Source organism: Panthera pardus, unplaced genomic scaffold, assembly GCF_024362965.1.
Source record: "Panthera pardus isolate Hobbes unplaced genomic scaffold, ASM2436296v1 HiC_scaffold_13, whole genome shotgun sequence".
Lineage (NCBI taxonomy): Eukaryota > Metazoa > Chordata > Mammalia > Carnivora > Felidae > Panthera > Panthera pardus.
The window spans coordinates 1931463-1946564 of NW_026526688.1; the positions used below are offsets into that span (position 1 = coordinate 1931463).

The 15102-nt window shown below is 57.0% G+C and overlaps 1 protein-coding gene across 7 annotated transcripts in view; it reads left to right on the top strand.

Annotated features, from left to right (window-relative positions):
• The window catches only part of CLN8 (CLN8 transmembrane ER and ERGIC protein), a 48120-nt gene that overhangs the window by 12515 nt on the left and 20503 nt on the right, over positions 1-15102 (top strand). For 5 of the 7 annotated variants that reach the window (XM_019428016.2, XM_053900751.1, XM_019428015.2 and 2 more), the window contains exon 2: positions 142-812. In XM_019428016.2, coding sequence (XP_019283561.2) covers positions 270-812 — 543 coding nt within the window. In that variant the 5' untranslated portion in view covers positions 142-269. Of the gene's footprint in view, positions 1-141; positions 813-2600; positions 6531-7482; positions 9377-15102 lie in introns of those variants that run through there. The other 2 variants (XM_053900753.1, XM_053900752.1) reach the window with 2 other exon arrangements.

A 15102-nucleotide genomic window follows, 5' to 3' on the forward strand; every position in this document is an offset into this window, starting at 1 on the left:
GCCTGCCTGCCTGCCTGCAAGCACATGAGGACAGAAGGCTCGTGACACTCCCTCTCCCAGCACTGTGTGCGTCCTGCAGGAGCAGAGAAGTGGGGGGGCCCCCATCCCGTCCACACATGTGAGCCTGTCTTCCTTCTTCAGGTCGGAGACGAATACATGACGAGCCCAGACGCACCTGCACGGACGGTGCCTCGTGGGACGAGACGCGGTGTGGGCGCCCGAGCCCTGCATTGGTCCTGGGACGCCTTTAATCCTCCGCACCTAGGACGATGACTCACGTGAGCGATGGCGGCACAGCAGGGAGCATTTTCGACCTGGACTACACGTCCTGGAAGATCCGCTCAACGCTCGTGGTCGCCGGCTTCGTCTTCTACGTGGGCGTCTTCGTCGTCTGCCACCAGCTGTCATCCTCCCTGAATGCCACCTACCGCTCCCTGGTGGCCAGAGAGAAGGTCTTCTGGAACCTGGCGGCCACCCGCGCGGTCTTTGGCGTTCAGAGCACGGCCGCGGGCCTGTGGGCCTTGCTGGCGGACCCCGTGCTCCAGGCCGATAAGGCGCGCGGCCAGCAGAACTGGTGCTGGTTTCACGTGGCGACGGCAACGGGATTCTTTCTCTTTGAAAACGTCGCGGTTCACGTGTCCAATGTGCTCTTCCGGACGTTTGACTGGTTTCTGGTCGTCCACCACCTCTTTGCCTTCCTGGGCTTTCTCGGCTCGGTGGTCAACCTCAGAGCCGGCCACTACCTGGCCATGATCACGCTGCTCCTGGAGGTCAGCACCCCCTTCACCTGCGTTTCCTGGATGCTCCTGAAGGTGAGTGTTTCCGCGGGCGTGGGGCTCACCTGTCCTCTCTTTCCTCGTCAGCACGACCTGGGGAGCCGGGCAGGGCCCCCTTCCCGTCTCGCGTCCGTGCCACGGCTTCCCTGTGCGCCACGCTCGGGGTCCCCGCCAGACCAGGTCATGGCGTCCACAGTAACCGCTCATTTGGTTGAATTCCGTGTTACTAATTTTTTTAACGTTTATTTATTTTGAGAGAGAGGGAGAGAGAATCCCAAGCAGGCTCCACGCTGTCAGAGCAGAGCCCGACGAACTGTGAGATCACAACCTGAGCAGAAACCGAGAGTCAGACGCTTAACCGACTGAGCCACCGGGCGCCCCTCCATGTTACTAATTTTATTTTATTAAAAAAATGTTTTTAATACCATTTATTTTTGAGAGAGGGAGAGAGAGACAGCACAAGTGGGAGAGGGGCAGAGAGAGAGGGAGACTCAGAATCCAGAATCCAAAGCAGGCTCCGGGCTCCGAGCTGTCAGCACAGAGCCCGACATGGGGCTTGAACACACGAACTCTGACATGACCTAAGCCGAAGTCGGATGCTTAACCGACTGGGTCACCCAGGTGCCCCTGCTAATTTTAAACAAATGTTTTAAGCTTCTGGCTCCATAACAAAACAGTGGATCTGAGCTGATCGTATTCTGTAAGCCCCAGAGAAGGTGATTTTGTTTTTCTTTCTTTCAAATGTTTTTGAAACAAGGTCCAAAAGTGTATATATGAATTACACACATCTTTCTGAAATGTTTCTCTCATCTTATGTTAACACTTGAGATCTACCCTTTTAGCCAGTTTTTAGGTAACGGTATTGCAGCTCTTTTGAGCTTGTCTCCCGTTGCGTGGCCGACACTTCATGTCTGGTGATAAGCAGCTCCCTGCCGCCCTCCTCCAGCCCCGGGCACCCGGCATTCCACACTGATCTGTGAGTTTGACCATTGTAGGTGACTCGTATCGTGGAACCAAGCGGTGTTTGTCCTTCTGTGACGGGCTCGCCGCTCTGAGCATCACGTCCTCAAGGCTCATCCACGTTGCATATCGAAGAATCTCCTTTTTTCAGGCCGAACAGTTTTCCGTTCTGTGTGTCCAGCACACTTTCCGTGTCGTGCACCTGCCGCGGGCGCTGCGGTTGTCTGCGTGTCTTAGCTGTTGTGCGTCACAGGGAAGGAGCTCACAGCTCTTCGAGATCGTGATTTCGGTCATTTTGGAAAACTACTCAGAAGTGGGTTTGCTGGATCATAAGGTAGCTCGGTGTTAGAAAATAAAACCTCCGAACCATTTTCCACAGCGGCTGCCCCATCTTCACTCTCCCCACACTGCGAGGCTTCCTGTCTCTCCACACCCTCGCCGACACTCGTCTCGTGTGCTTGACGACAGCCGTCCTGACAGGTGCGAGGCGGCTCCTCCCTGTGGGTCCAGGTTCCGAGTGATGCTGACCATCTTTTCATACAGCTGTTGGCCTCTCTGGAAAACGGTTCAAGTCCTTAGGCCATTTTTTGAATCTGATTTTTTTTGTTTTTTACGATCGAGTTGTGGTTCTTTATGTATGTTGAAGACTAATCTGTTATCAGTTATGTGGTTCACAGATATTTTCTCCCACTCTGTAGGTTGTGTTTTCACCCCAGTGACCGTTTCCTTTGCTTAAAGCAGGATATTCGTTTCATGCAGTCCCAGTTGTTTGTTTTTATATCTGTTGCCTGCCCTTGGTGTCTGTCCATGAAATCATTGCCAAGACCAACATCATGAAGGTTTTTCCCCCATGTTTTCTTCCAGGAGTCTCAGCTTTGGGTCTTATTTTTAAGACTTGAGTCCATTCTGACTTGCCTTTTGTGTCCAGTGTGGGAACGTGGTCCCATTTCGTTCCTTTGCACGTGGCTGTCCGGTCTCCCCAGCAGCACCTGTCGAAGGTACTGCCCTTGCCCCGTTGTCAGAAATGGACTGACCACACCTGGCAGATTTCTCTCTGGGCTCTGCGTTCTGTTCCATCGGACTGCGTGTCAGTGCCGGGCAACTTTGATTAGCTTTGAGATAGAGTTTGAAATCAAGAAGTGTGATGCCTTCATCGTTGTTCTTCTTTCTCAAGAGTGACATGACTATTTGCGGTCTTTTGTGGTTTCCTGTGAATTTGAGAATTGTTTTTTCTGTTTCTGTAAAAAAGCATCGCGATTCTGGTAGGGATGGCTGTTACATCTGTAGATCACTTTGGTAAACTTTCTAGTGAACTTTTCTGTTCTTCACCGTGTTCTCAGTTCCTTGATTTCTGTCTGGTATTTGTTTTTAAACATTTTTCTGTCTGGCTTGAAATTCTCGCTTGTGGTCGTGCATGTTGTTCTCGTGACTTCATTGAGCATCTTCGTGACAGTTGTGTGTAATTCTCTGTCACATAAACCCTTCAGTCCCGTCTCACCAAGGGGTGCTTTTGGAGGGTTCTCCCTGTTCCTTGGTTCAGAGCTCCGTTGCCTGGTCCCGCTCCCGGCTCCGTTGCTGTCTGTGCATTAGACCAGGCCAGCACCTCTCCAGGTCTGCACACACTCCTCACGCAGGACACGACCCCGCTGGTCAGCCTGGCCCCAGGCTCTGGGGCAGAGCAGGCCGCTGTGGGGTCGACCAGCCAAGCCATTGCCGCTGCTCCCCACGGGCAGCCGGGCTCTGCCGGACTGTCAGAACTCCAGGACCGGCGAGCTCGAGGCCAGTCCTCTGGGAGCCCCTCGAAAAAGTTGGGGTGCTGGGCGCGTGCCGCAGCTCCTTCCTCCTCTGGGGTCTCTTCCCGATCGTGTGGTGCGGGAGGGTGCCCTGAGTGCCCCTCCCGGCCGCGGCGAGTGTGGGCTCTCCTGCACAGGGGCCTCTCCATCAGTGTCGCATTTCTCACGGAGGGACTGTGTGTGTGAACGGTTGCTGAATCAGTGTCTGTGGGGAGGGCGGATCCAGGCTTCCTGCCCGCCGTCTCAGTGGCGGCTGTCCCACATCGGGATGGTTTTCTCGTGTTTTCGTTTCTGAATAAGGTTGTTTAGGACCTGGAATTGTTATCTGTGTATTTGTTTCCTTTATGTTTTTAAAAGCGTGTTTTTAAAAGATGTGTGTCGTCTGTCTACATCTTGATTCTTATTCTGAGATCAAGATGTTCATGTTAAACTCTTAGAATTATACTGTAGCACAGATTCTGGCCATCTCGTATGACACATTCACAGCCTGTTTTACGTGAAACTTGACATACAGCTTTTTGTTTTGTAAACGTCTACTGCAGTCAGCACACATGGGTTGTGTCACTCCTGCGACACTGTGGTAAGCTTTGGGAGAAAACAGAGAAGTAGGAAACACCACACTGCCTTCAGGGTCCTTGGGGATCGATGCTGTACGCACACCAGAAGTGAATTAGCAGTGTAAGTGTGCAGACTGTTCATACGTACCTGGCCACGTGCCCGGCAGTCCCGTCGTCCCCCAGGGCCGCCCCACCCGGTGCCACAGGAGGACGTGGCAATAGAGGGGCAGGTGCCGTGGAGGGGGACAGGGGGCCGGGCTGGCAGGTGAACCGGGGCAGGTGCACGGGGCGCTACAGCAGCCGGGCAGTTTAAGCACCTGGACAGCTGCTCGTGGATGGGGGGCTTGGGGATGGCGTGAGGTCCTCGGACAGGAGTGATCTGGGGGGAGGCTGGAAACCGTTAATGGAGTGAAGGAGCGTTTCAACTCAGCCGAGCTCTGAACGGTCATGGAAGCCGCTGGTCCAGGTGTGGGTCCTTTTAGGTAAGGTGCTGTGACTTGGGACCCGCCTACTCACGCCACGTGGCTTTTCAGCGCTGCCCTCGTGGGTGTCCTCCCCACGGAGCGGGGCCTCCTGAGGACGGAGGGCAGGGGGAAGCTTCCCTGTGCCCTCTGGCTGTGAGCACGGCACCGGTGGCATCGTGGCCGGGTGTGGACGGAGGGTGTGCGGGTCAGACAGGCAGTGGCCCAGCTGTCCTGTCTTCTCTGCCCCCTCACACGTGAGAACACCAGGCTTCACAGCAGACGTGGCTGCGGCGGGAAGGGACGTCCCCAAAAGGAGCCGCGTACGTCCGTTCCCCGGGACACCGTGCCCCGTGGTGACTGGCACCACAACCCACAAGACGCGCGAGCTTGGGCTGTGGTTCGCGTGTTCCGAGAAGATAGATTATTAGTTATCTCAAATTTTTTGTCATTTTTTGGAGGATGCTCTTAAAAAGAAGAAATGAAAATCTTTCCCTTTCCTGTGCTCGGGCAGCCGGTGTCGAACGGCTTCACGGTGTCTTTCCAGACCTGTTCGTGCCCCGCCTGGAGCAGGGCTGCTGGGGGGTCTCCAGGTGTCTCCCTCCTCAGGTGTGCCGGGAGGCCCGGCCTTCGGTCCCCAGCATCCCCACGAAGAGGGCGGGCTCCAGCCGTGGGGGGGCGCGGGCGACAGGCCTGGTTTGGGCCCTTGTCTGCAGTCTCTGCGGTTTGCCGGGCGCTGTGTACGCAGGATGGAGAAGGGGGTCTTGGTGTGGTCGCTTCGCAACACCATTCGCTGTGTTGACTCTACGGAGCAAGCAGGTCCCAGCGACAGAACCGTGCCCTAAAACGCGGTAGCTTAGGTCAGAAACTCTAGCTGTTTCCTTGCCGTTCACACGCTGCTGTATGTATGTGCCGCCTGAGGTGCGGAAATCCTTTTAGCTTTTAATAAAGTCGCCAAATTCACGCACGGTTGGGCGTCCTGTTCAAGAATCTGCCCACCATCCAGGTCTGATTTGATGACACACTGAAAGGTGTGAATCAAGACCGAAAACGTCACCGTCGTGTAAGACGGGTTTCTATCTCAAAAGCAGGGGCCCGTTCTTAGCGTCTCCTGCTGGGCTGGGATTCCGCAGTGTGGCTTGGACTCACACGGGACTCGCACACTGGGTGACACGGTGCATCTAGGACACACCGGCCCATGACGCGAAGTGGGTGAGGTAGAAACCGTCGCTGTCGTGCGTGTGTCCTGTGCGGTGCTCACCGCCGGGAGCCGGGGCCGCACAGAGCCCACTCTGTGTGCGTTGTCACAGATCTCGTTCCTGTCCCCGGCTTTTCTCGGAGCTCCGTCACCTCGTGACACTGAGGAGTGCCAAAGAACGCTCGGTCCCCCAGCTTCGAGCTTTCCAAACGTAACCTAATTATTCCATGGGGAGGAGTTCGTGTTTGTGATACGAGTATTCGTAATTTAAGAAGACCGCTTTTAGTGGTGAGGGAAGACTCACCACTTAGAGACTGAGGCAGGGAGGCTGTCTGCGGGAGGCCCGAGGCTCCGGCCTCAAGAACCCGGGTGCCTGCAGACGGACAGTCTGTGAGAGCCTCCACGGGGCTCCAGTCTGTCCGATTCTTTTCTCTCCTCCTCTTCCGGTAGGTGCTTTCCTCTACACCTAGAGGAAATTTAAACTCTGCCGGAATAAATAGAATGTTCCTCTGGGCGCTGTTTACGCCTAACTTAACTCTCAGCAGTACTAGAAAACATGCCTGGGTGTGTCCGATCTGAAAGTAGGAGGCCGTTCACATTTCTTGTGGCGTTAGTTTTGGGCCAAGCTCACCGTATTTCAGACAGCAAGGAAATTTCTTGTCTTTCTCACTTTCTTTGTCCTAAGTCATCATTTCCACGGAGTCTCCTTTTCCTTTGTCCGAGCCGTGATGACACTTTTATGACCTCAGAGTTAGGATTCCTTTCCTGTTTTTTAAAAACAGACCCCCCCTCTCTCTCTGCCCCTCCCCCATTCATGCTCTCTCTGTCTCAAAAATAAATAAACGTTAAAAAAAAATTAAAAAAAAAAAAAAAAAAAAAAAACAGACCCACTCTTGGAAATTGGTTTGCATCCTCCTCAGGGTTCGGCAGACGTGGCTCAAGTAAAGCCTGATCCCTTTCCTGAGGTCGTTTCTGCTGCCTGCTCTCGGGGCCTCTCTGCCTCAAACTGCTGACTTTCCTTGTGCAGAAGCAACACAGCGTCCCCACCCGGGGAGGGGCCACCTGCGGCCCGGAGCTCCCGAGGGAGATTGTGCAGCTTGGGGTCAACGGAGATGAGGTCGGAGAGGCTGGTGTGTGGAAGGTCTGAGGGGTGCGGGGATGCGGGGGTGCTGGATGTCCTCTTGTCACCTGGCTGGGCGCCCACCGTCCTGGCACCGGAGTGGCCTGGTGCCGGCCAGGTCCCGCCTTCGCGTCCAGGATCTGCTGGGCCATCTTCAAGTTCTCTGTTCGGTTTTGGCTACAAGTCTTGGAAACCGGTTTTAGTGTAAAGTTAGAGTAATTTTAAGGAAAGTCCACTTGTGCCTGCGTCCGTGGGCTCCGGGGGCGAAGGACCCAAGATCAAACCAGGAGGTAAGTGTATATCATCCTCAGCCTCCCTGTCCCCAGAGGCCCTTCTCCCAGGGCCTGCTGGCGGCCAGTGTGTGTAACTCAGGGTTAGAAAGGAGACTGAAGTGAGACTGGAAACAGGTCTGGCCTTGGCTCCTGGGAGCGCGAATCCGGGAGCGGACGGGCCGTAGACGGGTGGCCTTGCTCCGGGGCGATGCCCCCGGGAGGGGGAGCGGGGGAGGGGGGGCACGGCTGTTGCGGGCCCGGGGGCTGGGCGCACCCAGGCGGTGAACTCGTGGTGGGCGTGAGGCCTGGGCGGCCGCGTGCTGACGCGTGTGCTCCGTCCCGCAGGCCGGCTGCTCCGACTCCCTGTTCTGGAGGCTGAACCAGTGGCTGATGATCCACATGTTCCACTGCCGCATGGTGCTCACCTACCACATGTGGTGGGTGTGCTTCTGGCACTGGGACGGCCTGCGCAGCAGCCTGCACCTTCCGCACCTGGCGCTGTTCCTCGTGGGGCTGGGCCTGCTCACGCTCGTCCTCAACCCCTACTGGACCCACAAGAAGACGCAGCAGCTCCTGACCCCGGTGGACTGGAACTTCGCGCGGCCGGAGCCCGGAGGCGGGCGGCCCGCGGGGGCCAATGGCCAGGTGCCGCAGAAGAAGGGGCAGTAGCCGCTCGGAGCCCCGGGCCCCGGGGCGCAGCGGCTGCTGTCCACGGGCTGCGCGAGGTCCCCGCCGCAGACTCCCGCGGAGTGAGGCGGGGACCGCGCCGTCCCCGGCGCTCTTTCCGAGTCACGCTGACTGTGCTGATTTCCCGGTGGCCGCAAAGGGTGTGCAAAGCCCGGCTTGGCCTCTGGGGGCACATTTTTGCCGTCGCGACCCTGTCACCTGCTGTGGTTTGCTCCTGCACGCCTAACCGTGTGCGGCCCTGTCGACCATCAGGGAGGGCGTCGTGGTGGCGGCCGGGCCACCTGTCCAGGAGGAGGGAGCGCTCCCAGTGCCGGGCGTGACTTGGCATCAGCAACCCTCCCCACCCCCCCCTCCCCCGCCGCCGTGGCCGTCAGCATCCGGTCTGTCCGGTCACCCGGTCAGCAGTTTGTGTGTCCTATCTGGTGGTGGTGACCTTCTTAGCCGCAGGGCACCGTCCTCGGACAGAAGGGGTCCTGCTTGGGCCCCTTGTTAGAATCTCCGTGGTTGGAGAGGCCAGCCTGGCTGCGGTCGCGCCATCTGGTGGCGAAGCCGTGGGCGGGCCCCTTGCAGGAGTGACCCTCCCCCCCCTTGGGGGACGGAGCCAGCCTGGTGGGGGTGCCTGTGCTCCAGTGCAGGCTGTGGGGTCGCGCAGCAGGGGATCTCCAGTAAAACCAGAAGCGTGTATTCACACTCTCTTGGTCACTTGGTAAAATAAGGTAGATGTTCGGTAATCAGACCTGTCTGGATTTTAGAGCCGTTTTCAACGGACCGAGTTGCCAGTGTGCTTCCCAACCAGACCCTCGTTCCGTGGCTGGCGTTCCTGAGGGTTTCAGGGCCGGGCACTGGGCGCTCTGCCCTGTGAGCTGGGGGGGCAGGCATGCCGCCTTCACCTGCCCCCTCCTCGGGAAGGCGGGCACCAGCCTAGCACGTGTGCGGGGAGGTCCGGGTCCCCCCGCTTCCAAAGCTCGCTCGGGCACCTCCACTGTTAGCAGAGATGTGTCCGCCGAGTAACGGCCTCTCCTGTGAAAGTGAGGGTCCCCCCCGCCCCAACTTCCTTTAGTCCGCGAGAACAGGCACCCAGTAGGTCTTGTGTAACAGCAAAGTGCTGCAAAGGGGGTCATTCCAGCTCACGAGAGGTTTCAGGGGACCGCCCTACTGTGGGGACACACGTACAGACATTTGATTCTGGCCTGGGGTGTGCAATTAAAATTAGGTTTATTTTTTTTTTTTGAAAGCCTTTTTGACGTCTTTGCAAAAAACATGTGTTTATTGGTCACGGAAACGTCCGACTCGTGTTTAAGTGACAGGGCGCTCACGGCGGCGACCTTCGTTACTGCTGCTTCGGCTTTATGCTTAGGTCAAGATCCGTAACACCCGTGTATCTCCTCGTAAGGAGTGATTGAAGCCTCAGAGGTACCCCGCAAACCGCGTCCCCGCAAAGACGACTAACTCACGATCCTGCGGCCCCCGCCCTTCTTGTGGAACAGACGTAGCTGGTGTCTTCCGATGGCACAGAAGCTTAATAAAGTAACTTATGTTTATGGACCCAAAAGGATGTCCGTTCTTGTCTCTCCATAATGTTTGGTCGGTGTGAATCGTTTGTCTTGGAGACACCGGGTGATGACCCATGTCTGTTCACAGTTCAGGTTAAAGTATGAAATATTTAGCTTACTTTTTACGTGACCCACACCAGGATTTGACCTTCCCAGGGCTCCCCCCTTACACCCCACGTCTTTATAACGACGCAGTAGTCGTGTGTGGAGAGGGAAGGACCAGATAGCACGAGAGCTTGGCCCGTGCACACTTTTGTGCTCCCTCTGACCGGGGACTTCCCACAAGGAGCAGCAAGGCAGGCGTGTGCGTAGAAGAGGCTTTTTGAACCCTGTTGATCCAGGACCCACACACCTTTATTGCCCAGGGGCCGGCAGGGCCTTCCGGGTTGTAGGGCGCTTTCCGGGCTCCGCGCCAGGCCAGGCCACCCGGCACCGGCTGTGGCGTGGCTCAAGGCTGCCAGGACACAGGCATCTGCAGCTGGACGTGCAGCGGGGGAGCCCCGTGTGACTCCCACGCTGTCTGCAGAGGGGGCGGGTGGGCGCTGGACAGGGGGAGTGCACGTAGCAGCCAGAAATTCTGGAATCTCAGGGTGCCTGGGTGGCTCTGTCGATTGTCTGACTTCAGCTCCGGTCACGATCTCACGGTCGGTGAGTTCAAGCCCCACGTCGGGCTCTCTGCTGTCAGCACAGAACCTGCTTCAGATCCTCTGTCCTCGCCCCCTCTGTGCCCCCCCCTTGTTCCCTCTCCCCCTGTGTCCCAAAAATAAGTAAAAGATTCTTTAAAAATAATAAAAAACTGGGGCGCCTGGGTGATTCCAGTTTGGGCCCAGGTCACGATTCACAGTTCGTGAGTTTAGGCCCCGCGTCAGGCTCTGTGTTGATATCTCAGAGCCCGGAGCCTGCTTCGGATTCTGTGTCTCCCTCTCTCTCTTCCCCTCCCCTGCTCACACTCTGTGTCTCTCTCTCTCTCTGTCTCGAAAAATGAATAAACATTAAAAAAAATTTTTTTTAATAAAAAAAATAACCTTAAAAAAGAAATCCTGGAATCTCGAGAAATGGGAAGACCTGGCCGCAGCAGCCTGGACTCACCTGCCGCAGGTGTCGGAGGCAGGAGCCAGCTGTGCCCTCCAGCGTGGCCCGTGGGGAGGTGAAATACCATCGATTATCGCCTGTCACCGCACTCCGTGCTTTGGCATAGACACACTTCTCTGTGCACAGGCTGTGCTCTTCAGAACGGCCTTGGCCGAGGGGTGGGGGGAGGGAAGGACAGTGGGCCAGCGAGCGTCTTCTCTGTGGAAGGAAGACGGCCCCGACCCTTCTCGTGTGTGTTCCCAGGCCCTGTAGGCCGGGAGGCCGAGCCCCCGCCCCCTTCCTCTCTCCTCAGACCCCGGGGTCTCCCTGCAGCCGGCAACCATTGCCCTGTGCTGGGTGCTGTGCCGAGTCACCTGCAGCTTCTCACCGTCCCTGTGCGAACGACCCTGTGCTGGCAGTCCTATTTACGCCAGGCACCTGATTCCCTAGGCTGCCTTCTTGCTGGTAGGTGACGGGCTGGGACGCAGCCTTCCTCGTACTGGGGCTCACTCCTCTGGTGTCAGAGCCGAGGCTCGTCGACGTGCGGTCCGCTCAGAGCGTAGGACAGCCCCTGATGGAGCCCCGTCCCGTGTTCACGCTGTCCTTGTCTGTATCCATCCACGGCTGACTGCACGTCCCCGCGGTGCCTGGCGTGGGCCAGCCGCTCAGCCACAGGGAGCCAGGGAGGGGACAAAGCCCGATGTGGACAAGAAGGGCTCACCAGCTTGTGGGACGGGTCGTGGCGGATCTTCGTGGGAAAGGCAGGGTTGGGAGGTAGCTCGGAGGTACCTGGCAAGGCCGGTGGCCGTAGGGGACATTCTTGGTGGGGAACCCGTCATGAAAGCTGGCTCAGCTGTGAGAGGGTCTCCTGCTTCCCGGAGCCCGTGGAGGCCCCGGGGGTGGCACCTGTCAGGGTCCCCGAGCCTTCTCTCTGCCTCGTGGGTGTTGGTTTCAGTGTGTCTGTGTCAGCTTGCTTCACGGCACACAGAAATCGTGTTAAATCTAAGTGTTTTGCAAGGCGAAAAACTTTCCCTTATTCCATCGTGTGAGCCCTCGAGCAGATAAAAACCTTCCCTATTCCATTGAGCCCTCGAACAGACAACAGCAAAACGGAGAAAGCTGCGTCATCCTCCCTTCATGTGGTCAGATGTCAGGATGGCCCTGACCTACAGGTCACCGTCACGTGTCCTGGGGACTTCTGGGTCCCTTCCTGACCCCGTAGCCTCCCGTTCCCAGTGAGGCAGGGACGCGGCACTGTTAGAACTGCTTTCAGATGCACGTGACTGCCCAGCCTCCCAGGAGGAGGTTGCAGGGGTGAGTGGGGCCAGCCCCCAGTCGGAGGGCCGCCCCTGGTGTCGGGGATCCGAACACCTCCGTCCTCAGGGCTCCTGAACCGGTGCCCGCTGCGCTCTCACCCTGCTCTGTCCCTGCCACACCAAACTCCTGGAGCTCCTGTGCTGGCAGGAGGGGTGCGGCTGTGCACATGGAGGGGGCACATGTGGGCCGATGCCTGCCGCCCGCAGACTGGTTTCTAACAGTGAGGGTGCCGCCCACCTAAGAGTGAGTACACGGTAAGGGTCCCTAGACTCTGGTGAATCACCTCACCTCTGTCTTTGCTCAATCTGTTTTACTCTAATGGGAAAGCTTGCTGGTTCAGTATTTCTCCTTTTAAATAAGTCTCCCCTTTGTCAGGAACTAAAACACACGGTGATATGTGCTGTCTTTTCAGCTTGACTAGAATACAGCGATGGGAGGAATTGGGGAATCTCTGTTTTCTTCCTCCTACTGACTCAGAACACAGAATGTTCTGGAACCGACTCCCAGGTATCCAGGGTCTGGTAGCCTTCCATTCGCGTTGCCCGAGTGCCAGCGTGGAGGTGAAAGACGCCGCTGCATTCCTTCTGAGGACAGCGCGGAGCCCCGAGCACAGGCACCTGGCCTCGTGGAGACACCGTCGGAGGGAGCCTCACCTCTGCCCTGGGAGCCCCGCCAGGGGAGTGCAGGCCTCTGCTCACTGTGTAGCTCTTCGCATTAGCGCCGTGCTGTTTTGTACCGGGTGGTGTTCACTCCGTGCCGTGGAAGCCTTCGTGTTGTGGAGCGTGTCTGCGTGAAGCCCGAACCCCCAATGCGATGGCATTTGGAGGTGACTGGGGCAGAGCCTCCGTGATGGGAGTAGGACGCTTATTGAAGAGTCAAGAGACCAGCCTCCCTCGGGACCCTCCCGGGTGCCACCCAAGTCCGCCGCCCGTACGAGGAGCGCAAGAGAGACCAAGGACAGAGGCAGGCCAGTCGGGCTCCCTCCAGCCAGGTCTTAAGTTTCTATCGAGAGGGGCCTTAAGTGGGTCTGGTCACGTATGCCTACCGTACAGCTGTTACCACACCGCGTTGTTCTCTCAGGCTGTGTCCCTGGAGCAGGAGGGAAGCAGAACCCACATCCAAGGGCAAGGGTGGGGGCGAGGAGCCTCCGAGCGCCCAGCTCACAGGTCACCCGGCAGTGGTTACGTCTTTCCTTAGACCTTCCGACACCCTCCCCCGCTCTCCTCAGGTGAGGGTACAGGGGAAGACAGGCAGTGGTCCCAGCAGGCACGGAGTCTGCCAGCACCGTGACCTTGGACTGCAGCCTCCTGGTCCCCAATGATCGGTCACAGCAGCCAGACCTGACCTAGACGCTTGGGCCTCCCGTCAACATTAGTGGTTCGTGTCTGCAGCCCCGAAGCAGCCGAGAGACGTAAAAAATTAAGCCAGAGTTAGAGTCCTCAGTTATTCCGTGTCAACGCCTTCAATCTCAGAATTGCCTGCTGACCCATAACATGGAAAACGTTTACAGCACCTTGTAACTTTCTCAGTAGTTACCTTGCCCACTTGCAAAAATCTATAAAAAGCAAAACCAGCATCGTCAGATGGCACATTTCAGCCACAGTTTCACTTGTTTATATTAAGACAACCCTCGGTTCTTGCCCAAGAAATTCCTGAGCCCGTTTGGTCCACCCCAGAGATTTTATTTCCATGCTGAGCAAACCCAGAGTGCACAACATTGGGGCCAGGGGTGCTTTGTGTGTAGATAGCCAAGGTTAGGAAGTTGGAGGCCCACCACGCTAGGACCCCCATTTTACGTCTTCTGGGGATTGCTTGAGTATGTCAGATCTAAAATATGGAATCACTTAAAAAAAATAAAGCTCGGAAACATACCTCACTCATCAAAAGCGATTTTCTACATTCTCATTTCAGAGTCCATCATGGAGACTGTGGGTTGTCCCTGTCCCCGTGAACCTCAGTCTGGGCATTTCCTTCCCAGGTGAACACGAGCCCCAAGAGCAGAGGTCCTTCGCCCCTTTCCTGCCTCCTACTGGCCTCAAGTGCAGTCATGATCCCACAGGTGCACCTGCCCTTGTCACAGAGGGGACAGGCACACGGACCAGGGACGGTGGGACATACAGCCCTGTGGCCTCTCGCTGCTGTACGGCCTCGGGCCACCTGCGTCCGGATCACATGTCAGGTGAGACAGACACGCTGTGTCAGCCCCAGAGCTGCCGTCCCGATAGAGCGGGTCAGCCAGGGGACACTGCTCACGCGTTAACCTTCAGAGTGTCCATACCTGTGTGTCTGGACTTCATCTGGGGCTCAAGCAAACAGGTGTAATCAGCCCTCGTGGGAAGACATTTCCAGTGTGAGACCGTAGACCTTTCTCAAAATCATCCCTGTTGACAGGAGGAGAGACGGCAGGCGCCCTGGGCCTGAGCCCCTCGTCCCTGGGCCACGGCCCCAGAAAGAAGGTTTTTTGTTTCACGTGTTACTCAGTTCGTGTTTATTTTTAACTTTCTAATTCGAACGAATTTCAGACTTGCAGAAAAGTTGGGGAAACAGTGTGTGCTGTCCCTCCTCCCTGCCTCACCACACACCCCTCGGCCCCACGCTGCAGGGTGCGATATTCCTCAGAATAGGGGTCTGGTCTGAAGTGACCGCCGTAGAGGCCCCAGGACGCTCAGCACAGTGAACGCATTTTAGGGATCTGCCGTTCGCATCCTGGCCTTGCCAGCTGCCCCCACATGCCCTCTCCCGCCACCACTCCTGGCTGGGGACACGGCCGGGGACACGGCTCTGCTGGCCGCTCGGCCTGCTCCCGTCCTTAACGACATTGGTATTTGTGAGGACCGGCAGCCATTTATGTTAGAGGACATGCCTCCGTGCGGGTTGGTCTGATGTCAGGATCGGACCAGACCTTTCTGGCTGGAAAACACATACGTGTTGCCGTCCTTCTGGCGTATCGGGTCCGGAGGCACCGGTCGGCCCCTTGTTGGTAGCGTTAACTTTGGTCACCCGATCACGGTGTTGTCTGGGCTGTGCCACACACGTCGTATCTCGCCCTCCTTGTCTCAGGTGACGTGCGGGGATGGGTCGGGACCGTGTGTGTCCTGTATCTCCACGGCACCGCCTCTCGCTCTGGCTTTACCGTCCACTGATGCCAATGCGATGCTTGCTCTCCCGAGTCCACTTTTACCGTGATGGTTGCAGACTGTTAATCTCCTGACACCATTGTTCCTTCTGTAGTCGTTTGCCAGAAATCCATCTCGAAGAAGAGACTAACCTTCCCATCTTGTGTTCATGATCAACATGGGCTCATGGCTTCTTTGTGCTATGAGTTTATTCACAGTAA